Source organism: Melanerpes formicivorus, unplaced genomic scaffold, assembly GCF_026170545.1.
Source record: "Melanerpes formicivorus ecotype bairdi unplaced genomic scaffold, bMelFor1.0.p_v2 SCAF_6, whole genome shotgun sequence".
Taxonomy (NCBI): domain Eukaryota; kingdom Metazoa; phylum Chordata; class Aves; order Piciformes; family Picidae; genus Melanerpes; species Melanerpes formicivorus.
In genome coordinates this window covers 369,055-394,660 of record NW_027142358.1, presented here as the reverse complement: position 1 = coordinate 394,660, position 25,606 = coordinate 369,055, and the positions used below count along the sequence as shown (strand labels likewise).

The 25,606-nt window shown below is 42.5% G+C and overlaps 1 protein-coding gene across 1 annotated transcript in view; it reads right to left on the bottom strand.

Annotated features, from left to right (window-relative positions):
- Positions 1-25,606, bottom strand: part of SHTN1 (shootin 1) — an 82,103-nt gene that overhangs the window by 42,169 nt on the left and 14,328 nt on the right. The window contains exons 3-8 of the mRNA XM_068139285.1: positions 18,180-18,240; positions 13,292-13,386; positions 11,252-11,420; positions 6,849-6,946; positions 5,781-5,862; positions 4,073-4,167 (exon numbers count right to left, since the gene is read on the bottom strand). Of these exons, the coding sequence (XP_067995386.1) occupies positions 4,073-4,167; positions 5,781-5,862; positions 6,849-6,946; positions 11,252-11,420; positions 13,292-13,386; positions 18,180-18,240 (600 nt within the window). The remainder of the gene's footprint in view (positions 1-4,072; positions 4,168-5,780; positions 5,863-6,848; positions 6,947-11,251; positions 11,421-13,291; positions 13,387-18,179; positions 18,241-25,606) is intronic.

Sequence of the window (25,606 nt, the reverse complement as noted above, 5' to 3'; positions counted from 1 at the left end):
AAGTCCAGCACAAAACACTGAAGGTGCAGTGCTGCTATTCCTTCTTTCAACCCTGTACAGCTCATCACTACTGCTGTGGCTCTGCAAAATCCAAGCAATAAAATCCATCAAGATTTTTTTTCCCCCCTTCCTTTCTCAAGAAACATTATCTAGGGTCAGAGAAAACATGTTGCTGATGAAAGCAAGCAGAAAATCCCAGCACATCCTTAGCATAATCCAAATGGCTCCTGTAAGCACATCCTAGAAAGCCCAGCTCTCAAAACACAGCTGCGACCTTGCAGCGTGATCCATGCGAAAGGACACTCAAACGACCTCACCCGAGCATAAAGGTTTGCTGTTGTGGATGCAGCTGTGGGCCAGAGCCTGTCACTCTGCTGTCTCAGGTCACTTAAGGGACACCATCAGTGTGAAGCCAGGCCAATAATAACAGATTTTTCAAGTAATTTGAAATGCTCCTAGCTGCCCAAACACAACTGAGCAGTGCCTTTCTTGTCACGTGCACCGCTTTCCAAAAGTCTTTCTGAACAGCACAACACAAAAGGAAGAGAAGTAGGTAGACAAAGGGAAGACTGACACAGGCCTGGAGCTCCCTGCTCTAATGACTCAATTTTGGGCAAGAGCATCTCATGGAATGAAAAGCCTTGACCAAAGAGCTACCTGCAAAAAGAGGGGCCTGTATCTTCAGAAGAGACAACAACTAAATAGTGACAAAACCCAGGAAGTATTTGTTTGCAAACAATCAGCATTCCTTTGGCATGGAACTGAACAGCTTGCCTCTCAGTTTGTTATTCAAATTCAAAAAGTACTTTAAGGATCCTTCAAAAATCTATAGTTGTCTGAATATTACACTTATAAATCTAAACAGAAGCAACAGGCTGGGCCCCAAGGATCAGATGATACTCTCTTATGATTTGAAAACCAGCTTAACTAGGCATTGATAAATTACTTGAGAGACACAAGACTTTTACCTGCAATCTTCTGTTGTCACTTAACGAACAGAAGCACACAATTGATCTGTACTTCAGAAGATCACAGGATCACAGGATATTAGGGGTTGGAAGGGACCTCCAGAGATTATCAAGTCCAACCCCCCTGACATAGAATCTAGCACAGGTTGCACAGGAAGACATCCAGATGGGTCTTGAAAATCTCCAGAGAAGGAGACTCCACAGCCTCTCTGGGGAGCCTGTCCCAGGCCTCTGTGACCCTCACAGTGAAGTTCCTCCTCATGTTGAGGTGGAACCTCCTGTTTATATCCAGTAATTTATATCTGTTGCCCCTTGTCCTATCATAGGGTGCAACTGAGCAGAGCCTGTCCCCTCCCTCTTGACCCCCAGCCCTCAGGTATTTATAAACATTTATTAAATCCCCTCTCAGATTTCTCTTCTCCAGGCTAAACAGCCCCAGGTCTCTCAGCTTCTCCTCATAGGGCAGTGCTCCAGTCCCTTAATCATCCTTGTAGCCTTCTGTTGGACTCTCTCAAGTAGAACCCTGTCCCTCTTGAACTGGGGAGCCCAGAACTGGATGCAATATTCCAGGTGAGATATCATCAGGGCAGAGTAGAGGGGGAGGAAACCTGCCTCGATCTGCTGAACACAATCCTATTAATGCACCCCAGGATACCATTGGCCCTCTTGGCCACAAGGGCACATTGCTGACCCATGGATAACTTGCGACCCACCAGGACTCTCAGGTCCTTCTCCACAGGGCTGCAAAGCTACAGTAGGAGATGCAATATAAATACTGTTAGGAACAGATGCCAAATGGACCTTGACATTTTGGGTTTAAATAACAATTCTGCAGGTGTTACAGCCCAAAACAACCACTGAACCAACCATGCCTGCACAATCTCAGGAGGTTTAAAAGAAATGTCATCATAAGAATAGCATTAAAAAGATGGGTAATGAACAAATGCAGGCTTCCCAAAATGTACAAACATTTGCCAAGGTCATGTTTTGCAGCACAGACTAGTAAGAGTCTTGAAAACAAATAATAAACACTCCAGATGCATACACAATAAACACAGGCAATAATTTCTTTCACATCTTTTGGTCAAGAGGGGATTGGACGTGGCACTTGAAGCCATGGTTTAGTAGTCATGAGGTCTTGGGTGACAGGTTGGACTTTGAGGTCTTTTCCAACCTTATTGATTCTATGATTCTAATAGATGTCTCTAACACATTTGAATGGAATTTGCAGATCTTATTTTGATTTCTGCAAAACAAAAATCAAACTGAGCCTTTGATGCAAATGTGAATGGCCCAATGGCACTGCAGCCATGGCAGAGGGACATGCACAGTTCTGCTTGGTAAAGGAACTGGGGGAGGAGGAGGCTGCAGGTGCAGCCTGGGTGATTTCTCTCCCACATCTCTTAACTCTAACAGCACCCTGACAAGTCCTTCCCTATACTTCCAATTTGGGAAGAGGAAACTTTAATAATTAGCAAGTAATGTTCATTTCTATCATTTTTTATTCCCTGGTGGGGGTTCTGTGTCAGCTGCTTTAGGTGTGCCTTAAGTACAATTACAGTTTCAAAACAAGTTATGTTTTTTTTTGTGGAGAGAAACAGAGCAACAGTAAAGACAAAAACCAAATCTGCTCAAAGTTGACTCCACAGAATCACACAATTGTCAGGCTTGGAAGGGACCTCAAAGAACATCCAGTTCCAACTCCCCTCTAGGGACCCTTCACACTAGATCAAGTTGAAGACTAAAGACCTGCTTGCAACCCACTTTATATCAGAAGTTTCCCTTATTCACAATATTTCAGTACTGATGACTCATGTCATCAGCTTTCTTTAAACCAGAGCTCCCTGAAGCATAATTACTTAACATGCTCAACTTTTAATAAAAGGAAACATATTGATTTATGGCTTGGGATAGAAAAGGATGAAAAACATAACCCAAGTGCAGAGTTCTCAAAATCCAGAGTGTGAACAGAAAAAAAATACATGAGATAAAGAAACAAACAAACTGAAACCAAACTCACGAGTTTGTCAGCATTTTCTAAGGGAAATGGGGGCAGCCACCAGCCATGGGGGGCAGCCACCAGCCATGGGGGGCAGCCACCAGCCAGCCATTCTACAGTGCTACTCAGCAACCCTTTTAGGGAGTTCCTATTTCTAGAACACAGAAGCAATGCTTTTTTCTTTTTTTTCAATCTTGAATGCTCCCTGCAATCACCAGGCATGTGTTAAATTGCAAACAAAGTTGTACACACCTCAACTGATACTGTATTTTGCAAAGGTTTCTTTGTTTTTCTGTGAGTTAACATGTTTTTCAGGAAAATCAAGGTGCTTCACATTATATTCCCAGAAAGGCTGCTAATCCTCCCCAGATCCAACCACTGCATACACCACATGAAAATGCTGTGGCTGACTAGGGCCACGAGGATGATTAGAGGGCTGGAGCACCTCTCCTATGAGGACAGACTGAGGGGAGTTGGGGTTGTTCAGTCTGAAGAAGAGAAGGCTCCAAGACGACCTAATTGTGGCCTTCCAGTATCTGAAGGGGGTCTACAAGAAAGCTGGAGAGGGACTTTTTAGGGTGTCAGGTAGTGACAGGACTGGGGGGAATGGAACAAAACTAGAAATGGGTAGATTCAGATTGGATGTTAGGAAGAAGTTTTTCACCATGAAAGTGGTGAGACACTGGCACAGGTTGCCCAGGGAAGTGGTGGAAGTCTCATCCCTGGAGGGTTTTTAAGGCCAGGCTGGATGTGGCTCTGAGCAATCTGCTCTAATGTGCAGTGTCCCTGCCTATGGCAGGGGGGTTGAACTAGATGATCCTTGAGGTCCTTTTCAACCCTAACTCTATGATTCTATGATTAGAACTTTAAAGCCTCAGTTTATAAGGAAAAAGAGGTAAGACCACCTGGAGTGCTTTATAAGCGCTGTGGAAACATTAAAGCCATTTTTTGAATGAAGCACAGACATTAGCTAAGTAGTATGCAGACTTTCAAAGACATCTTTTGCATTAGAGCTGGGAATTGAAATCAAGTCATCTAAGCTCATAGCTTTTTGCCCAGTTGCAATGTCTACATTTTACAAGGTCCCCTTTTCTTGACTACTCACCTCTTGTGCAAACGACTCTGCTTTCTTCCTTAGGTTCTTTTCCAGTTCAAAGTTCACATGAAGCTCTTCATATTCCTCTACTGCCATCACAGACACTGATTATAAGAATAAAACAAGATCAGAAGTATAAGTGGAATAGATCAAAAAGAAGAAAGTACTGCTTGATTTACCTAGGTGTTAGTCCCTAGCAGCATGAATCCTTGAATGAAGGTGTAACTTACATCTCCACATACAGTCTGCTTTGCAGTATTGTCCTGTTTGCTCTAAACCTCATTATAGGTATACATAATTACTCATCTTCTTAGAGTGATACTCCTCCTGTCTAGACTTCAAGCATCATGCACAGACCATATTTTGCCTCTTTGGGTGTTAAGCAACCAAAGCAATGAAGACACAAGAAAGAGACAAGAGATGAACACTTGGTGGAAGCTTACACACAATGCTATGCAAATCTCCTCGTGTGCAGAGAGACAGCTGCAGCATTCATGGAAGACAAGACATAGTCCTGGTCCCACTTTCCTTAAAGGAAAATGAGAAAATAATTTCCCACTAAAACATTCACACATTTCTCTGCAACTCAAAAGTCAGCTGTTTCCTTAAAAACATGGAGCAGACCAATTTTGTATAATTTTCCACAGAAAAAGAGTATTATTGGCAGAAGGCCATGGCATGATTGGAGTCTTCACTGCTCTAAAGACTGCTCTTTTCATCTGAATTTTCACTATTTCACAGGTCCTCCTGCGCAAAAGCGACAGCCCTAGCTGTTCCCTCTGCTGCCTGACAAACACTTCAGAATTCCTGGGAGATGTCTTAAGAGCTTTTTATTTTTGCTCCCCAGGTAAACACAACTGCAGAGGAACAACTTGAAGATAAATCAGAGTCACTGCAAGCACTGGGAACGCAGCTGAAGACTTCCAGGATGTATCGATGAACAAACAACTGAGTGCCGTTGGAAGGCAGAACAAGTCATGCATCAAGACCCATTGTGTTCCACTTCAGGAAAATGTGGAACAGCCAAGGAGACTTTTAACCAAGCAATTTTTAATTTTTCTAAGGGTAAATAAGCAAGAAGAGAAAATGGCACAGTAATTCAAGGCACCAAAATCTTTCCCCTCCCCTCTGAACTACTTTTGGTTGTCTGTTTCTCACATGGAAGCACATACCTTTGTTAAGCGTTCCAGCCCTACTTCCTTTTAGCCTTTCCCTGCCCTGCTTTTGCCTCTCATCTCTTTCCAGGAAAGGCAAGTCCCTGCCTTCCTTGCATGACTTGGAAATCCTACTTATCTCATCAGCAGCATGAGCCTTTTTCTCATCATCCTCTGAACATACAAGTTGCTCTCGAGTCTTTAGATATTCTAACCTACCAGCTGTGTCTCACCTAAAAGGAAGGATGATGCAATGATTCAGCAAAACAAGAGGTTAAGGCTCAAACTTCACCTCTGTGAAAGACTGCTTCCCTGCTCTACTTTGCCACTCGTGCCAGAGCAGAAACAACTTACATCCAACCTGCAGTTTGCATTGCCACATTTCCCTGGAGCAGAGAGGCTACCTAAGTCTGTGTTTATGAAGTGCCTACTGCAATGAGGCTCAGTGCTGGATCTGGACCAGTCTCTGTCCTGTGACCTGCTCTTTGTATTACAACATACAAGCTTTGGAGATTCTGCAAAGGATGCAGAAAACTGTTAGAGAACCTGCTGAGACCACATACCTCTGTTACATTTCTCCAACAGTTTTTGCTGTTTAGTAACCTCTGCCGTCAAAGCAGCTTTTTCTTCTTTCACTTTATTCACCTAGAAAAGTATAAAGAACAAATGAAAAATGAGAGTATTTTAGTGGCATAAGGCATATAGCACATACATAATACAGGCAATATTTTGCTCTTAGTATTTCTGTCTCTTGGGTTTGGCTTGATCTTAAGATCTCCAGTGGGACAGAGAACATTTTTACCCCAACATACAGACCCTGTAAGTGATGGCATTAAAGGGTTGTGTATCAGTCCTCCTCATGGGACATTCCTGGCCCATGCTCATGGCATGCACCAGTCACAACTGCAAATGCATCATCTTTGGAACCTCTCAGGATGAGGTGCCATAGCACCTAGTTGAAAAGTAACTAACTTGCCCTTGACTGTTTGCTTTTTAATAGCCAGGCTGCTGTTTTGCCTTTTTTCCTGGGCTCTGTTTATTGTCCAAGGGCTGTCAGCTGTGTCTTTCTGAATGAGAGTGTTGCACAGACAGGAAGAGCCACTAAGTCTTGATTTGCATCAGTACCTGGCTTACCCAGTTTTCAAGCAGAAATGAAACTCTGCTGGCTCCAAAAGCCAATTTGCTGGTCTAATTACCACGACAGGGCACTGCCAATGGCTACACTGAAGGATATGCTCAATGAAGTCACACCAGTGATTAAACTGGACATTTTCCAAAAGTATTTCTTGCACAGCCACAGGTTTAATAAAAGGCAGGAAAAAAAAAAACAGAAAAGAAAAAACCCCACAGGCTGTTGATGGGCAAGGGGTTGTCAGGAAGCAGAGATGAGAGTTAGAGTATGGGCATTAGAACAGAGCACGAAGAGTCATGTGCCAGCAATAGCAGCAGGCTGGACTCTGATGCAGAAGGCCCCTTCAAAGCATAGGTCTTAAGTGGTCCATCATATGGGCAGGCTGGCAGGCCTGACAGTATTCAATTAACTTCACAACTGAGCGTTTTCAGCAAAATTAGGCACCAAAAGTACTGACTACAGACTAGCGTGGTCTCGCCTTCCCCCGTACAATACATACTTCTTCAATTACTTCTACAAGTTTGCACCTCAGGTTTTCCAGTTCAATGGCCAAGGTCTTCTTTTCCTCATGAACAGATACAATTTGATCTCGCAGCTCTACAGTTGGAGGAAAAAATGAGCAAGAAATTATTCTTGGAAGAAAACAAAGGAAATGTTATAGCAAAGCAAGCACAAGTGAGCAAGAGGCACCTTAATGGCACACAAAGCACCAGCCGTATTCAAGGTACAGCCTCAATAATTTAGGGACTTTGCAGAAGTGTCAAGTAACAGATCTGTAACTGGGCCACAGTTTCAGAGTTACTCCACTGAGGTAAGCTGCTGCCTTCTTTAGTACTACTGTCTTTATTTGCCATCTAAATGATTTATTTCCTGCTACAACAGGGCCAAGCCTACCACCCCAGCGTCCTCAGTCCCACTCAGGGGATTGTGTCGCATCAGAGCCTCCAGTACAGAGGTAACAAAGCACTTTTCAATAGATGGCCCTTTAAAAGAAATTAATGCACTTCAATTCTATTTTTTGGATCATGAGTTCTTGTCACAAGGGAAATAAACAAAACAACAGGCAGTTAATACCTGGGAGGTTTGCACTGAAGAAATTGTCCTGAACAGCTGCCAGTTTATAACCTTTGCAACATTATGTGAACAGAGCCAGAATGGGACCTTTACTGATGGAAGAGCTAATGCTTGCAATTTTCCCCTCAGAATTTTTTGTTCCTTAATTATCAAAATACAAAATAAAAGCCAAGCCACAATGAAATACAACATCTGATTATAATCACTTCTGAACAGGAGGTCAGTTTGCATACATAATATATCGAGGTTTAGGTTTACATAAAGCCCCCACAAAAATATCAATTTATTGATATATATTAGCTTTCAGCAAGTGCTCTCACTCCCCACCTGCTTCCAGCATTTCACAGCACTGCTGTTTGCTGACTACCAGCCACGAGTTGAGACAATTGTTGCGGGATGCCATTCTGTTTGGTCTCACATTTCGGATATGTTGATTCTACCCTGGCCCCTCCCTCCTCATACACAAGCCTCTAATTTATTTTCCTCCAAATTGAAGGCACATAGATTCTCAAGCAAATAAAAAGACTTATTTTTTGAAGAGTCTTGGGAAAAAATGGTCTGGTTTGGGTTTGGGTTTGGTTTTTTTTGTGCTTTCCAGTGAAATTAATGGGGGAAAAAAATATCACTGAAATTTATGGTAACTAGATTTAAGTAGGTCTTGCAACACATATTTCAACTTCATACAGAGAAGAAAGCATATCCATATTAACTAAACTTTTACAAGTGTGCACAAGAAATGTTTCTTTTCAGGTATCATAGTATCAGTCAGGGTTGGAAGGGACCACAAGGATCACCCAGTTCCAAACCCCTGCCATGGGCAGGGACACCCCACACTAGATCAGCCTGGCCAGAGCCTCAACCAGCCTGGGCTTAAATACCTCCAGGGCTGGGGCCTCAACCACCTCCCTGGACAACCCATTCCAGGGCTTCACCACTCTCATGGTGAAGAACTTCCTCCTCACCTCCAGCCTGAATCTCCCCACCTCCACCTTTATTCCATTCCCCCTAGTCCTATCACTACCTGAGATCCTAACAAGTCCCTCCCCAGCCTTTCTGTAGGCCCCCTTCAGATACTGGAAAGCCACAATTAGGTCACCTGGGAGCCTTCTCTTCTCCAGACTGAACAGCCCCAACTCCTTCAGTCTGTCCTCATAGCAGAGGTGCTCCAGCCCTCTGATCATCCTCGTGGCCCTTCTCTGGACACCTTCCAGCACCTCCACATCCCTCTTGTAATAGGGGCTCCAGAATTGGACACAGTACTCCAGGTGGGGTCTCACCAGGGCTGAGTAGAGGGGGAGGATCACCTCCCTTGACCTGCTGGCCACACTTCTCCTGATGCAGCCCAGGATCTGATTGGCTTTGCGGGCTGCAAGTGCACACTGAGAGCTCCTGTTGAGCTTTTTGTCCACCAGCACCCCCAAGTCTCTCTCCTCAGGGCTGCTTTCCAGCCAGTCCCTGCCCAGCCTGGATTTGTGCCTGGGATTGCCTTGACCCAGATGCAGGACCCTGCACTTGCTCTTGTTGAACCTTACCTACAGTGTTTGTATGAAACTGCTTGAGCAATGCAACTGAGTTTTCAGTTCTTGTTACAGCCAAAAGGTCAGCTAAGAATTACCCCCCTCCAAATCTGTAAATTAATTGCAGTTGCTGCTCTGAGGTCACTCTACACTTCCAATAAGAACTACAGCTTTACTATCACCTTTACTTAATATATGAGGTAGTGAAAACAGAGGAAAGTATCTGAGGGACAAAATTTCATCCCTTTAATAAATGAGAGGGTTTTAATATCACCTTATTTCCATATCCTTATAGAAAAGTAGTGGGAGTAAGGGAATCATTCCAAGAAACATCCAATATTCCATTGGATGATAAGAAGGCTAAAAGACTTCCAGGATTCCCAGCAAATCACAATCACTCAGAACCATGAGCATGCATGGAAGAGGAGATTCCCTCTTGGGCAACTCTACAAAGAGTTAAGGGAACTTTTGAAAGCACAGCTTTCATTCTTTCAGGTCTTCCATTTAACAGCTAATCCAAGATGTATCTTCAGGTTTTTCCCTGAAGACAAAGGCCATGCAGCGTGGCTTGGGATGGGGACACAGCCCTAGGTGGGGGTTGGTCTCTTCTCCCAGGCAAGCAGCACCAGAACAAGAGGACACAGTCTCAAGCTGTGACAGGGGAGGCTTAGGCTGGATGTTAGGAAGAAGTTCTTCCCGGAAAAAGACATTTGTCATTGGAATGTGCTGCCCAGGGAGGTGGTGGAGTCACCATCCCTGGAGGTGTTTAGGAAGAGATTGGATGGGGCACTTGGTGCCATGGTTTGATTAGATAGTGTTGGATGATAGGCTGGACTTGATGAGCTCAAAGGTCTTTTCCAACCTGGTGAATTCTAACACTGCCTTCTGGTAAATGTTGTCAGTTCCTTCTGCTACCCCACACACTCTTCTGCCCTTACACAGGGATGGATTATCTTCTCATTTAGTAAATGGGATGGCAAAGCAGTGAGAATTTTAAAAGAAGTCTTTAACATTTAACAATAAGGCCAAAGACAGCAGCAGAAACCCTTTACAACATGCCACGTATTTTGTTCTTTAATTAATTCTTCAGCAGGACAGAAAGAACATACTTCAGAACCTCCCTTGAAGTACCTCCTATTTGAACCTGCTACTCTCCTAACCTCATTCTCCTCTGATATGCAGCCAGAGGCTTTGTTCTCTTTAAATTTATCCTTTAACATCTTTCTCCAGTAAAAGACAGAAGGAACTCCAGTCATATTTCCAATTCAAATGGGTTACATGATGTGAATCACATCATTCCTCTGCCTATTTTCCTACACCTAGAGGATGGAAAACTACTCATTACAGAAGGGCACTATGACTTCTTATTCCTTGGGTGGGGTTTTTTGTGGGGTGGGTGGGGAATTTTTTTAAGCACTTTTGAGAGAGTAGTTATTTTTTTTTCCCTGTGGTACTTTGTACTATTTCATTGAGGGGGCTCCATTCAAACAGGAAACAATTAACAAGGTCAGGCTGAAAGTTCAGGATAGCTGTACTTAAAACATTCTTTGATACTGAATCTTATTATTAGGGGAAAAAAGTGTTAAGGCTTGTTAGTTGTTTGGGCTTTTTTAATAGTGAACCACTGCATTTCCTTCTCTGTCACCAAATGCAGAAAGTGAGCATTCCCCTTTTCAGGATACTATGATGTAACAACATAGAGAACCATGGTGACTCCAGAGTGAGACAAGAAAGGATGGGGGAATTTTTGGTTTACAGAAATATGAATTGCCTTTCAAAAAAGAACCAGAAATGTCTTAATAAAGCACAGATTTCTCCTATCAATGCATTTCCACGGTCCCAAGCCTTGCAGTTTTACTCAGCACAACAGCCTCGTTTGCAGTTGCTTGTTTGGCAACAGCCATGAATGAAGTTTGTGCATGCAATGGAAAGGCAAGCTCTGAAACAGTGACACTGCAGCTGAAGCAATACCAAGGTGACTGTGACCTTGTCCTCCTGCTTAACTTTTTCCTTTGTTCAAGATCTGAAGAAATATTTAATTTTACCAACACACTAACACTGAACTCAGCTGTGTAGATCCCACTTTCCCATTGCAATGTAACTTACTTTGCAGGCTGTATATCCCCCATATACACTACACAGTATCATTACATGCCTACCATGTTCTTACAGTCTTTCCTGGAAATTCTTTGATGACCACTCTCAGAAGTATGACTCAGAGCCAGACAGATCTGTGGTCCAAACCAGTGATGCCACTTTTCAGACAACTTCTGCCTTTGCATGGTGGTGCAGGCTTGGTACCAATGCTCACCTTTTATTTGCTGCTGACAATGCACAGAATTACATGATCCAGAATTAGCTTCTGTATCCGTGGATGAATCGTCCTCATCAATGTTAATCTCTTCAGTGATAATTTCTGGGCCCAGTTTTGCCATACAAAGCATACTAATTCTTTTCAAGGTCTTATTTTCTTTGTTCAGCTGAAAATTGAGAAGCACAAACAGTAAGAAGCTAGATAGTCTGCCTTTGAGCTGCCATGTGGGTCAAGTGTATTTTTTTTCCCCTCCCTTATCATTAAAAGATCTATCAAACAAAGGCAACAAAGGAACAGATTAAACATTCCATTCAATATTGAAATGGTCTGAAGGCAGGTAGCTTGTCCAGTTTCTCCTCTGAAGAGGCTTCAATTCAGCATGATGCTTCATCCATGCCCTTCTTTCCTCTCTGGTACTTCTGATTAATAGATACCCTGTATCAAATCAAATTAACTACCAAGTTTACTTAATGTTCACATTCTTTGTGATAGCTGCTTCAGATCTATACCCTTAAGCATGTACCAGCATTGTCAGGAGCCCTAACTGAACGACCTGAAGAAGAGCTTGTGGGCCTGAAAGCTATCTGGTTTTGCCATCTCAATCCATTGGCCAAATAAAACCCCTCCCAGCAGGAGCAGGGAAATCATTGTGCCCCTGTACTCATCATTTCTTCCACTGTTCTGCACCTGCATACCCTCTGCCAGCAAGCTCAGCACAACTTCAGGGGGGTTCAGGTCTATGTTGGGATGACTGCTCACCCACCAGCCAAAATTCCCTCTGTTCAAGTCCAAGAATGAGACTCAGTTTTCTACTAATGATATGTGGAAGGCAACATGCACTTCAGAAGCCAAATATTTGCCTTCAAATAGAAGACCTAGGCTGACCCTGAATTTTCATCTGAGCAATCACCTCTGATCTACCTTCTCCTCAGCCCCACAACTATAGGAGATTCACTTAGGAACTTCTTCATCTCTGTGCCAAAGAATTAAACTGAGCAAGTGAGAAGTGTGGTGTGAGGAACATTACATGGTTCAGACAGCTCATAGGAGCAAACAAATAAGCTTTGGGTAAGAAGCCCCATGGGTTACTCTTTGAACTGCCCCTCTAAATGCATTACAGGAAAAGTGCAGAGAAGGAGAAAAGTTCCATAAATACATTTATTTTCTTACTTAGATGCTGATTGTCTATCTTATGAATTCTAATATAGTGTCATTATGCAAACAATTAAGTAAATACCTCCAGAAAGTAGATTGCTAATGCATCTAAATTAAAGCGATTTCTTGCTGGTGTGATTTTTTACCATAGCTAAGGATGTACTTTGGGCAGGGGATGGGGGAGGGGAAAAAAAAAGGGGGGGAGAAGGGAGAAGGGAAAAAAAAAAGGCAGTCAGCATTGCTAATGAAATTTGGTTCAAAATTGCTGTAATCCATTTTCTGATGAAGTGGCTCAGATGCATTTTACACAACCAAAAATATATAAGAGAGATAAAAACATTCTTTAATAATAATGCACTTCTGATGAGATGGAATATAGAAAATTACACACTTGTTAAATTCATCAGACTAGATGCAATCAACAGAGCAGTGGAGGTCACCTTTTCCCTGCCCTCGCTTTGCTTTCATAAACAATCACCTGAAATGTAATGCAGTGGTTGACTTTTTCCATTTTATTCAGACACTGAAATGCTCATTATTGTTTTCTCTCTCACACAGGACAGTGCTAAACTTGTTCTCCATTTAACCTAAATGCATATAAAAAACTAGGTATCAAGGTGCTGGTCCATGACTTACTGTTTCAAAACAGAGGCTAAAATAAAAGAGGTGGGGTTTGGTTTTGGCTGGGTTTTTTTTTTCCTCTTTAAAGACAGGAATTGTATTTCGAAGCTCACGTATGGCTTATAGTTTTTGTCACTTCAAAACAACCTCACAGATTTGCAAGACTCTAGGAAAACATACATGGGACATGCATATCATTTCAGATTAAATAAAAACAATTAATGTTATCAGATGAAACCAAATCATTGGGGTTCTTCTCACCTTAGAAGCCAAAGCCTCAGCACTTTCCCGGCACGTCTTCTCAATTTCGAGGTGGTTCTGAATACAGTTTACTTCCTCAATAACCATGTGAGAGACTAAGGGAAGAGTTTAAAGATTAGTCAGTATTTCCCTGCATTTGACACATGCATCCCATGATGAGAAGTGCTGTGTCTTTGTCTGGTAGCTTTCTAGGGAAGTACAAGGAAGTACACACCAAGATAATCTTCATGGATAGGAACTCTTTAGAACACTACTTGGTGCGTTGCTTTAAGCAATTCTTCCAAACCATGTCTGAGGCATTAGAGAGGGAACTGGAGAAGTGTGCATGAACTTATGGAAGCAGAAGCACAGTAGGAGCCTCCCTAACCATTGTCCATTGTTACTGTGTAGTTCTGGGTCTCTCAGTTTAGGAAGGACATCGAGACACTTGAACGTGTCCAGAGAAGGGCAACAAGGCTGGGGAGAGGCCTTGAACACAATCCTTATGAGGAGAGGCTGAGGGAGCTGGGATTGTTTAGCCTGGAGAAGAGGAGGCTCAGGGGAGACCTCATTGCCCTCTACAACTACCTGAAAGGTGGTTGTAGCCAGGAAGGGGTCAGTCTCTTCTCTCTAGCAACCAGCACCAGAACAAGAGGACACAGTCTCAAGCTGCACCAGGGGAAGTTTAGGCTCAAGGTGAGGAAAAAGTTCTTCACCAAGAGAGTAATTTGTCATTGGAATATGCTGCCCAGGGAGGTGGTGCAGTCACCATCCCTGGAGGTGCCCAAGAGGGGAATGGACATGGCACTTGGTGCCATGGTCTAGTCATGAGGGCTGTGGTGACAGGTTGGACTCAATGATCTTTGAGGTCTCTTCCAACCTTGGTGATACTCTGATACTGTCATTTACCATCTTTATTTCATTAATGCTTCAGGAATCAGAGTGAAACCCTTAAAACTGTCAGCATAATCCTCATGAAAATTTGGTGTGGGTGTGGTTTTCAGAAGACTGACATCTCAGTATTTTTAACCAACAAGATTAACTCAGATGTGTTACAAAGATTAGTTTCACCATCCAGTCTTCAGGTTTAGATGGTATCATCACACTTGCTAAATGTACTGCAGAGGAAGAGCTGCAAGATGGACATATAGCATATGCCTGGGGCAAGCCGTCTAGGAAATGGAGAAAGGAATTAAGTGATTGAAGCCTCCATATTCACAGTCCCACCTACAGCACAGCTCCTTCACCTCATTCTGCCTTCAAAGCTGTCTGAAGCAACTTGATGGATGCAGTCTTGAAGGAAAGTCAACACTGCCTGAACTGTCATAACTTGAGCAATCTCAGCTGAACAACCCAACTTCTGTATTACTGCATGGCTGTTGTGCAAACTGTTTCTTACTCGAAGTCTCTCTGTGTTTTGAGTATGCCCTAAAATAAGCATCATGGTCTCACAACCTCCCCTTACAGTCTGCAACAAAGATTCAGACACCAGCATGCACAGACACATTCTTCCATGAGACCAGAGCTGAGAGCAAGCTGTTTGATTGCATCTGGAATCTATGGTTGTGCTACTACATTTGATGCCACAGCTGGAAGAGCAAGAGACACATCTGTCCTTTGCCTGTTCCTGCAGAGGGTACACATCGCTGTGGCAGAGAGAGGCAATATCCTTAGAGTGACCAAAAGGCTATGGAACAAATTTTTTTCAACACAGGATATTAATGAGTTAGAGGGAATTTTAAAGTGCAGCTATTTTGGCTTGCAATTGACCTCAACTTCCAGCAGTAGGTAGATGCTTTTCCAGTGTTTAAAGTCTTCTTCTAAGAGACAGTTTCAAGTTGCAAAGCAGAAAACCCAAGAGTTTCGTATTCCTCAGGCAAGCAACTTGCTCACTGATGTAACTCCTCCTTGGCTCCTGGCACCCTTATCCATTCCAAGTGGCAGCCTGGAACCTAATTCTGCAAGTCATTTCATGACACAGATTCCTTCTCAGCCTGGTGAGAAGATAAGCATTAAAACCTTGGGATTTTATACCACTGGGTAGAAAATCCCACTTGCCCTCTTCTAAGACTTTTGCCTAAATATTGGAGAGAGAGACTTAAAAGTTCTCTGATATCCAGAGGTCATCTTAATGTCTACAAAACAGGGCTCTAGGATAGGAAGAAGAGGCCATTAACAAGTGTTATTTATGCAGCTGTATAGATACTTAGTCTGTATTAACTAACATTTTAAATAATAGCATAGGAAATGAGCAATACATTGGAGTTTGCTGTCAAATCAGTAACTGCAGGAAACGGGTTCTACAACACATGAGCAGACAAAAAAACCAAAACAAGGCAGAGTATTGGAAAAATCCTGGTCAAAAAACTGTATTATAGAAGCCTTCTAACAGCAAAGCAACCACAGCTCTTTCTTGGGGTGTCTTTTTACTTCAATCTTTTCTGACTTTGGAGAAGTTATCTGCTCCAAGAGTGCCCTACCAGCTGCCACATTTAATTAGAGAGATGAAAAGCTCCAGGTCCATCTCTCTTCTGGTTTTACTCTGGGAATTTGGAGTAATAAAATGCTTTGGGAAAGATGAGGGAGCAGCAGAGACACAGAGCTGCTCCCATTTTACAGACAGGAATCTAATGGCCTCAAGCAAGGCTAAAGTTAGGAAACAAGGATTGGGCTCACATGACAGAACTAGGGATTACTCTTGGTTCATTGAAACTTAATTAACCTGCAATTATGATTAACTGGGGGGGGGGGGAGGGGGAAGGGGCAGAAAAAAAAAAGTCTTTCTAAATTAAATACAAAAATATATTATTTCCTAAGTCTGTCCAAAGTTCTTATTATGTCAATATTAAAATTCATAAAGCAGCACTAAGTGGCCTGAAACATCTCTAACCTTGACAGTTTTTTTTCAGGGGTAATAATAATCCGCAGCAAATGCAGGCCAACCAAAAACCACTTAACTAATTAGTAGTTGCAGTCACCGAGAAAACATGAATCAACACTGTTATTACAAGTGGCACATTTGAGTGGCATCTAATTATGACTTGATGAGCACGATACTTGCATTATCAACATTACTACTGCATCCCATCAGGGACTAAAAGCCGCTGATGGCATTGACTGCGAGAAACTCCCACTCAATGGTACTGCAGCACCCAACAATCTCCTTGGCAGGGGCACCCTCACTAAATGACATGTTAAGCGTAATTACTGGTAGACATTGTAAATAAACAGGATTGGAAGTGAAAATTGTACCAAGTGCATAAGACACAATCTGACACATTGGAAGTGGCAGCCTTAATTGAGAGTTTCTTTGACTGCTCAAGATCATTTCAACTGCATTTCTCGGAGGACAGTGATTATAACTGTGGAGACAGACGGCATAATGGTATCAGCACTGCTGACAGAGCAGTGAATTAAATTGTATCTGCTGTTGTGTGAAAGCCTTGATGAGAGGTACAGATCCTTAGTGGTCTTATCATTATAACACAATGGTCATGTTGTCATCAACCTTGCTGGCTCCAATTGAAAAGAAATGATTGTGTGTTGAAGCTTTCCCCCCCCCCACCACCTTCTATCTCTTGTGCTCAATAGAACCAATTTTCAGAGAGCTATGAAATCACGCAATAGGGCCTAAAATGCAGCTGCTTGGCATACAAACGGGGCCCCATTAAACTGGAATCACACACAATATGTGTTTATGCCAGGAGAACAAATAGAAGCTGAGTACAGGCCAAGTTTATTCACAGACACAAAGCCAATGTAGCTCTTCATCAATATAATTGCCTTTTATATTGTCGTTTAAATAATGGGCTCTATTATTGCCTTAAAATCCTAATATTCCTGGCATTTTATCACTATGTTTACAAGGTATGTCCTTTAAAAATGTGAAAGGAAGATAAAAGAAACCTATAAAAATTTTACAACATCAAATATTACTTCAAATTTTAAGTCTTAACTACTTGACATTTTCTGCCACGCTCTGGTGTTCCTCGTACCGTAACAAAAACAAAACGGGCTGCAGGTTTTTTTCCAAAGGAATTAAGAGTTCTTAGAGAACATTCTCGCCTCCCTAAACAGTTCTCTCCAATCATTTAAGGCAGCAGATGACTCCTGTGTATTTTAGGTTATTCTCCATAACTGCATCATAAGAACAATTATAAAATGGAAGCGAGCAAATTCCTCTGTTGGCACAGCCACACAGAATTATGGACCTTGTGATTTCCTTCTCCTGCACAAACTTCATCCACACACATTTCTGATGCTTCCTGGTGCAGCTCACCATACTGGCACAAACCAGACATAACAGACCACAATCCTATTGTAATTGTCTCTTCTAAGGGGCTATTCCACTAGAATACTTCCACTCCCATTAGATGTGCTTTGTTGCTTCCAGACACCATACGGTTTCAATAGAAGCATTACCATAAAAGTGTAAAACTGAATATTGATGTCCTCCCAGCCCAGATAAGACAGAGCTTGCTCTAGAAATTACCAAGAGATAGCAGTTCATCCTAAAAACCTCTATTGGTCTGTTTATGCTTAAAGTAATTTTACTCCTTCTTCATGAACAAGTTACAATGGCAATAATAATTAGCAAATCTCAGCAATGGGGCCAAATCCAAAAGTCACTTGCAGGACCCAGGTGAGATACAGCCTCATTTGTACCACCACTTTCAACACTTTGCACTTTAAGAATGGCTCAGAAAGCATCAATGCTGTGCCAGCACTTAGTCTGACAATGGTCAAAGTCTCACCAGAATAGCTCCCTGTAACAGGATTTCCAAGGAGAAACAGCAAGTGGACCTGAATCTTACCATCCTAACAGCTCTCCAGAGTACACAGAGTGATGTTCATAATTCTGTTCTCTACACCAAAAAAAAACAAATTCCCACTAATATTATCAACTTACTTTTCTGGAACTCCTCCAGTTTTTTGACAGCCTCATCTCGTTCTTGCTTGATTTTGTCACACTGCAGAAGAGAAAATTGAAACGAAAAACTGATCCCAGTTATTTAATTAGCAGTCAGTCACAACATGCAAAAGCAACAAAGATCAGTTGCCAGCACAATAACCTACAGAAGCCTATCAAAGCCCTTTATTTTTTTGTTCTCAGTCATGCAAGTTTGACAGAAATTATGCATTAAAAAATTCACCACCCAGAGCATTTCCTAACCAAAGCGACAAGTGGTACTTGATTTTAGATTCTAGTTCAAAGCCACTCTGAATATACTTTAGAAGAGCCACATCATCCCAAAGTGAGGTAAACAGTCCTCCATGTTGCACACAACAGTAACAGCAGTATTTTGGACATACAGAATGTGTTTTAAATCTAGCTTCTTTAACAGAAATAGAAAAGAGGCTTCCATTTCTCTATCTACCACGTGCAAGGAAAACCTCAAAACCAATAAAGGGTGATGTGCTGTTCAGTTTTATTACATCATAAGCAAAGCTTCAGCCCTGAAGCAGGGAGGATGCCCAGTTTCATACTTTGAGGATTTCCCATCACCCCAATTTCATTAACTCTGGGGTTAATGCTAACCCTACACAGGGTCACAATCACCGATCTTAGGATGGAAAGGTTTCTTCAAAGAGAGAGAATAAAGCAAATGTTAAATGGACTTCTCTAAGAAAACCCCTTCTGTTAGCAGAAGAAAGAACTCAAAGAAATGAGTAAACTTCACAAGAGAGACAGTCAGTGATTAACCACACTGTGAAAAACACATGACCCAGGGGGAAGTAGGGCTGGCACAAACCAAGCCTTACACACACGGTGTACCAGACATCCTTCCTCACATGTGGCTGTGCACATTCGCAGCAATAAATCACCACAAGACCATGAGTTAACTTCTGGAAGATATGTGATTGAGCTCCTTACAATGTAACTGCAATTACAAGGATATTGGTCATTGGAACAGAGCTGGGAAAAGACCCTGAAATGCTTTTGCTCAATTTTCAGTTTTTCCACATGAGGACCCACTCTGAGTCAGCTGGAAAAAAAGCCTGCTGTTCAGTAACAAGTAGGGAGAGAACCCAAATCAAAGGCAGCCAAGCTCAAGACAGCCTTTCTATCAGCTCCAGGGGACCTTGGACGAGGCCCAAAGAAGGATCTGCTCTTGGGCATGGAGAGGATGCCATTAGTGTCACCTCAGGGGCAGCCTCCACACAGGCCTTGGAAGCCACTGCTGATAGCTAACTGTGGGAGAAAAAGCAGTCTCTCTTCTCCTGACACTGGGGTGATGGGGAAAAGCACAGCAACTGAGCAGGGAAAACAGGTCAGTCACCAGCTGCAGTAAAGGTCTGTGAAACAAGGCAGACCTGCAGAAGGAGCAAGCAGCACTGGACAAGGACCTACCATTTCACCTAGACCTGTTAACAAAGAAGCTATTTAGAGAACCTTGCACAGGAGAGGTGGGGAAAGAAAACAAATGAAAGAAAAAAAAAAATCAGTGCATGTGTCTTGATCCTTTCTGCCCACCCTCTCAGTTTCCTCAGTAAAAATTTACCTTACCTTACTGGCAGAAGTGCAGTCTGAGAACAGAAGGCAGCAAAAGACACAGAAAGAAAGTATGTCTGATTGCTCCTGCAGACCAGAGCTCTGCTGCCAAAGGGGAATCAGTGTGAGCTGGTGCCTCTTTGAACAAGAGACACACTGTAACCACACTGGCATACTTCTCCCACGGATTTTTCTGCATGCTGTAAGCTTTCAACCCACTGCAAGTTAAATGAACGAGCACTTTTAATGCTCAGTTTGAAAACCAGGAAGATTAGCATTTTAAGGATCTGATCTGTTGCCTGTGGAAGTCAACAGGACACTTCCCTACTGGTGGAAGCCTTAATGTAGGGGATTTCCTAACCCAAAGGCTGGGAAAAAACTCCTTAGGAAATCTTTTAGCAACATGCTGTAAGGTGTAACAGCTTTCCCTGTGTAGCAAAAGGGGAAGTTCAAAAGGGGAAGTGATGTTCCACTTCACCTTGAGCGCTGTTTGTGGAGAGCGCTCCATTTGGACCACGGCAAGCCGGCGACTCTCCTGACTGCCCCACGCTTCTCTGCACAATCAGGGGCTGCAGAGCCATTCCTGCTTCCAGTTGTAGCTTGCTGAATATTTTCTTTTTGCTGCTACTGTGCTTCAGAATGGAAGCAGGAAGAAAAGGAGAGGGGGAGATTGTTGCCTCTGCTGAAATGAGCAATGGAAAGCACTTTGCCTTTTGTCTTGCAATCAGACCCGTGCAAGGAGAGCTGTTATAAATCCTACCAAAAAAAAAAAACCCAAACCAGTTTAGCTAAGAAACAGAGAAAGTTGAGATTGCCTTTAACTACTTGTACTGTTTCAAACTGAAAAGTTAAGGAAACAAAATATTGATTGAAGCAATTAAGCCCCATAACAAAACCAGGGTCAGCCCTTACACTTACATTACCTTTAAACCAGGAAAGATTAAAAATAACAAAGTTTAGAAATGTTAGCTGCTCTTAAAATGCTACACAGCAGCCTTCAAACCTCACTTTTCAAAAAAGCAACTTGTGGCATATACAGTGGAATTGTTAAGTGAAAAGAATATTGAAAATCCTGAATGCTGGAAGGCAAATAGCACAACATCGCAATAGAATCCACTGTTCACTTTTCACAGTCAAGCACACGCAACTGCTAAGGAGAAACAGTTTTCAAGTGTTTACTAAGTCTCCTCTTGTCAGTTTTTAACAGATAGCTCTATACTCAAGCACTCTCAAATGAAAATAAATAAATAAATAAAGAGAAAATCAGCAACTCCTGGGCTGTCAGTCATATTTCTGCTCTTAACTTTGCAGTGCTGAAAGTTCCAGCTTCTCTGCTGGGGAAAACAAGCATTTGTACCATTTTACACACTGTATTTTTAAGTTGATATTTATAGCACCATTATCTCTATAAAAACCCAAAGGTAATAGCCAATATTCCCATTGCAGTCCTGAACTAGCTATAGGAGTTCTATTCCATTCCATTCCATTCCATTCCATTCTCTCAATAGAAACCCAAAGGTAATAGCCAATATTCCCATTCCAGTCCTGAACTAGCTATAGGAGTTCTATTCTATTCTATTCTACTCTATTCCATTCCATTCCATTCTCTCAATAACAACCCAAAGGTAATAGCCAATACTCCCATTCCAGTCCTGAACTAGCTATAGGAGTTCTATTCTATTCTATTCTATTCTATTCTATTCTATTCTATTCTATTCTATTCTATTCTATTTCTATTCTATTCTATTTCTATTCTATTTCTATTCTCTCAATAAAAACCCAAAGGTAATACCCAATACTCCCATTCCAGTCCTGAACTAGCTACAGGAGTTCTATTCTATTCTATTCTATTCTATTCCATTCCATTCCATTCCATTCCATTCCATTCTCTCAATAAAAACCCAAAGGTAATAGCCAATACTCCCATTCCAGTCCTGAACTAGCTATAGGAGTCAATAGCAATTACTTGGCAATGAAACAACAGCTGTGTTTTTAGAAACAAATTAACATTTCAGTTTCCCTAATTTATTTTGTGGAAAACTCCTCCCACATCGCCATATTTGCAGAAGGAAATTCAGGAGCTTTGCTGATCCCTTCTAGGAGACAAGATATGAGGCAGTACTTTAATTTCTAGCATGAGGAACTGCTACACTGATTACATACAAGTAAACCGTGTACGTGTCAAAAATCAGTGTTCAAACCAAGTACTGCATACACAGCAAGGTGAAGAGCAGTGCAAGGACTTGGTCTGTACTTGAGCTAGCATAATACCAGGAGAGTGCCATTAAAGGAACCTGAAACTGCAACATCATGTTGGGAAGTTGATGCACACAATCACCTGGAAGCCTGTAAATAGTCTCCACACACCCACTCCCACCAGCCCAAGGACTCTCTGCCACTAATTCCAGAGAGGCCTGGGTTGCTTGTCTATTCTCTTGTAACAGGCTTTTTTTTTGCCAAGTATTTTGCACATAAGCTCCTACTGACTTCAGTAAAGGGCCTTCAAAGGGCAAAAACAAGAAGGAGATTGTTCAGTATAGATATTAAGATGCAAGAAGTTCACATAGTAGCCATATAGTCAATTAAGCCATTGCTATACAAAACAAGATTCCTTCTTCACCATTTACACAGACAGTGCAATTTATGTAGATATAATTCTTGTTCTAAAATTGAGTTTGGTACAGTGCTCAAAAGTATCCTATGGCATTTGCTGTCCTCTAGTTAGAGAAAGAATGACTATGTCACTGAGGCAGAATTCCCACTCCACTGCCATGTGGTGGCAAAACATATAAACCATTCCATATGTGTGCTTTAACACACAGATGATGTATCAGAGATACAGCAATACCCTAACTGTTTTGGAGAGCTGCCTTGCCTTTCCCCCATCCCCCCTTGCTACTGGCAGCATGACAAAACTGTCAAAACCAGTGCTCAGAGTCATTTCTGTCTGATTAGCAAGCACTCAAATATTTATTCATGATCTGACTCTTAATATGTCAGTACTGCACATTAAGTTATCTACGTTTGTGAACGTTAGCTATCTACTTTTGGGGGACTGGCATGTTCAGTTGGCTGCTTCAATGAAAAGGATGATCTAAGAGAAGTAATCTGCCAATGTCATTTTTGCCCCAGTTTCTGGAAACACTTTAAAATGCTAATAAGAAAATTGCCTGCTCCAGTTTTGTCAGAGACCCTGCCAGAGGTCTCTGAATTGGCAGTTTAGAAAGGCGATGAGGAGGAGACACCGCAGATCAAAGATCTTGTATTTTGCTCCTGAATTTTCATGATTATTAGCATCCTTTTCAGCAGCAGTGCTTTGAGCAAATTAACCATATACGAAATTCCATTTACTTTCTAATCTTAAGAAGAAATAGGGAGCAAAAAGCATAAATTTTCAGAAACTAAAGCTACTCTTATTTGAAGCTTGCTGCCCATTATCCACCAGGTTCCCTGTTTCTAATAGAAACGAGGATCATTCCTGCATCACACAGCTCACCTGTCAGAGCCATACAAGTGTAGTGGTGACTCCAATTCCACCAATTGTGCCAAAAGCACATCCATACAGACTGCTATCTAACCCCATGTCTTCTAAAAAAGATATTAATGTTCTCTTCCCTTCCTTCCACTGATGCAATTCTGTGACCACACTTGATACAGAGGAAACCATCTGCTTACACTCGTACTGACAAACAGTGGCAGAAACTGGAAGAGAGTCACCCACAACTTGCCAGACCCACAGTCAGAGACAGGTTGTGGTAATGCTTCCTCCAGTATCAGGTTTGATCCTACAAAGCATAAACTAAGATACAAAGTTAGAGATGCTAATGAGCTTTCAGGATTATGCAGCCCTGCAATAACATATGGAATAATTTCTTCCAGTATCAGCATTGTAAGCAAACAGAACCATCAACTCTGTATTAGCAGACTCTTTCTTAGGCTCTTAGGGCCTCACACTTAACTACTTGAGTCCAAGCACTTAGACAATTAAGCAGACTGCTTACACAAGCACACCAATTCTTGGATGGAGAATACTTGCATAGCAGCTGAAAATCCTCCACCCCAAGCACGTGTTCAAGTAGTGTGCCAGACTGGGAATGTAATCCCCACATGCTCAGAGGATTTTCAGTTGTTATGCAACTATTCTGACAAATATCATACCAACCTTCAGAAAAAACACACAGGACTAGCCAGTGATATGGAGTTATAGGAGAGAGGTCTTGTGAGAGAGGAGTGAGGAAGAAAGAAGAGCAGAATGGAAGAAACAAGCTCAGAACATCTCAGTTCATCTCAACTTTGGCATTAAAACTTCTCACTGGAATTCCCTTTGAAAAAAAAAAAAATCTAAATAAAAATGCAGCTGAAGAAAACCCTCCTCATCACTCTCACCCCCAAAACAAAGCTTTGTTGAAGAAACACCAAGATAGTAGGACTTAGGTTCAGCAAAAATCTGGGGAGCCCAGTTTTCACACAGTGGACAATTCCAGTGTGGAAATCCTCATATGTGATGGAAGCCAACAATCAGCACAGGCTTGGAAGGAACAGGACAAATTCAAGGCAGAGAGCTGTGAAGAGCAGAACACACTGAAAACACATGCAGGCTGCAAGCAGTTTGAAGACTAAGGGTACTCTGTGGAGGCATAACACATGCCCTGACACTTCCTCTCTGATGCTGTCAGAGACAGGACACTGGGCTAGATGGACTCTGTTTAACCACATTCCATTCTCCTCTTCTTCTGAGCACTAGGAGAAGAACTTCCACAGCCTTCCAAATAGCAAAAGAAAGAGGACCATTTTGCTGGGATATCTGAGGCTTGCATGTAGGACAGCAATAGCAGTCAAGAAAGGCAAGGAGGTCAAACTGTAGGAGGGACCGAAGTGTTCAGAAGGAGACTTGATGGGGTGCTTGGTGCCATGGGTTAGCTGTTTGGGTGGGTTGGATTGGTTGATGGGTTGGACACGATGATCTTGAAGGTCTCTTCCAACCTGGTTTGGTTTATTCTAATAAAGGTTTATTCTAATAAAGGTTTATTCTAATAAAGAACCTCTGCTGAAGCACAATACAAAGATAAGCTTCAAATTCTCTTTAATAATGAGGAAAAGAAGTTAAGGACAAGGTCTTCCCAATACAGCCTTGCATTGAAGTATTTTGTAACAAGTGGACTAAAAATGACTCTTCAGAAATTACTTTAAAAAAGGCTAAATTAAACCTACATGCCTTGGCAGCTAACAGGGATTGGGATGGACCACTAGATGGATAAGGAACTGGCTTGATGGCCGCACCCAAAGAGTGGCTGTCAATGGCTCCATGTCCCAGTGGAGGCCAGGGACAAGTGGAGTCCCTCAGGGATCAGTCCTGGGACCTGTCTTGTTCAACATCTTTGTGGGTGCCATGGACAGTGGCATTGAGTGCACCCTCAGCAAGTTTGCTGATGACACCAAGCTGTGTGGTGCAGCAGACAGCTGGAGGGAAGGGAGGACATCCAGAGGGACCTGGACAGGCTGGAGAGGTGGGCACAAGCCAATCTCATGAGGTTCAACAAGACCAAGTGCAGGGTCCTGCATCTGGGTCAAGGCAATCCCAGGCACAAATCCAGGCTGGGCAGCAACTGGCTGGAAAGCAGCCCTGAGGAGAGAGACTTGGGGGTGCTGGTGGACAAAAAGCTCAACAGGAGCTCTCAATGTGCACTTGCAGCCCGCAAAGTCAATCAGATCCTGGGCTGCATCAGGAGAAGTGTGGCCAGCAGGTCGAGGGAGGTGATCCCCCCCTTCTACTCAGCTCTGGTGAGACCCCACCTGGAGTACTGCCTCCAGTTCTGGAGCCCCTATTACAAGAGGGATGTGGA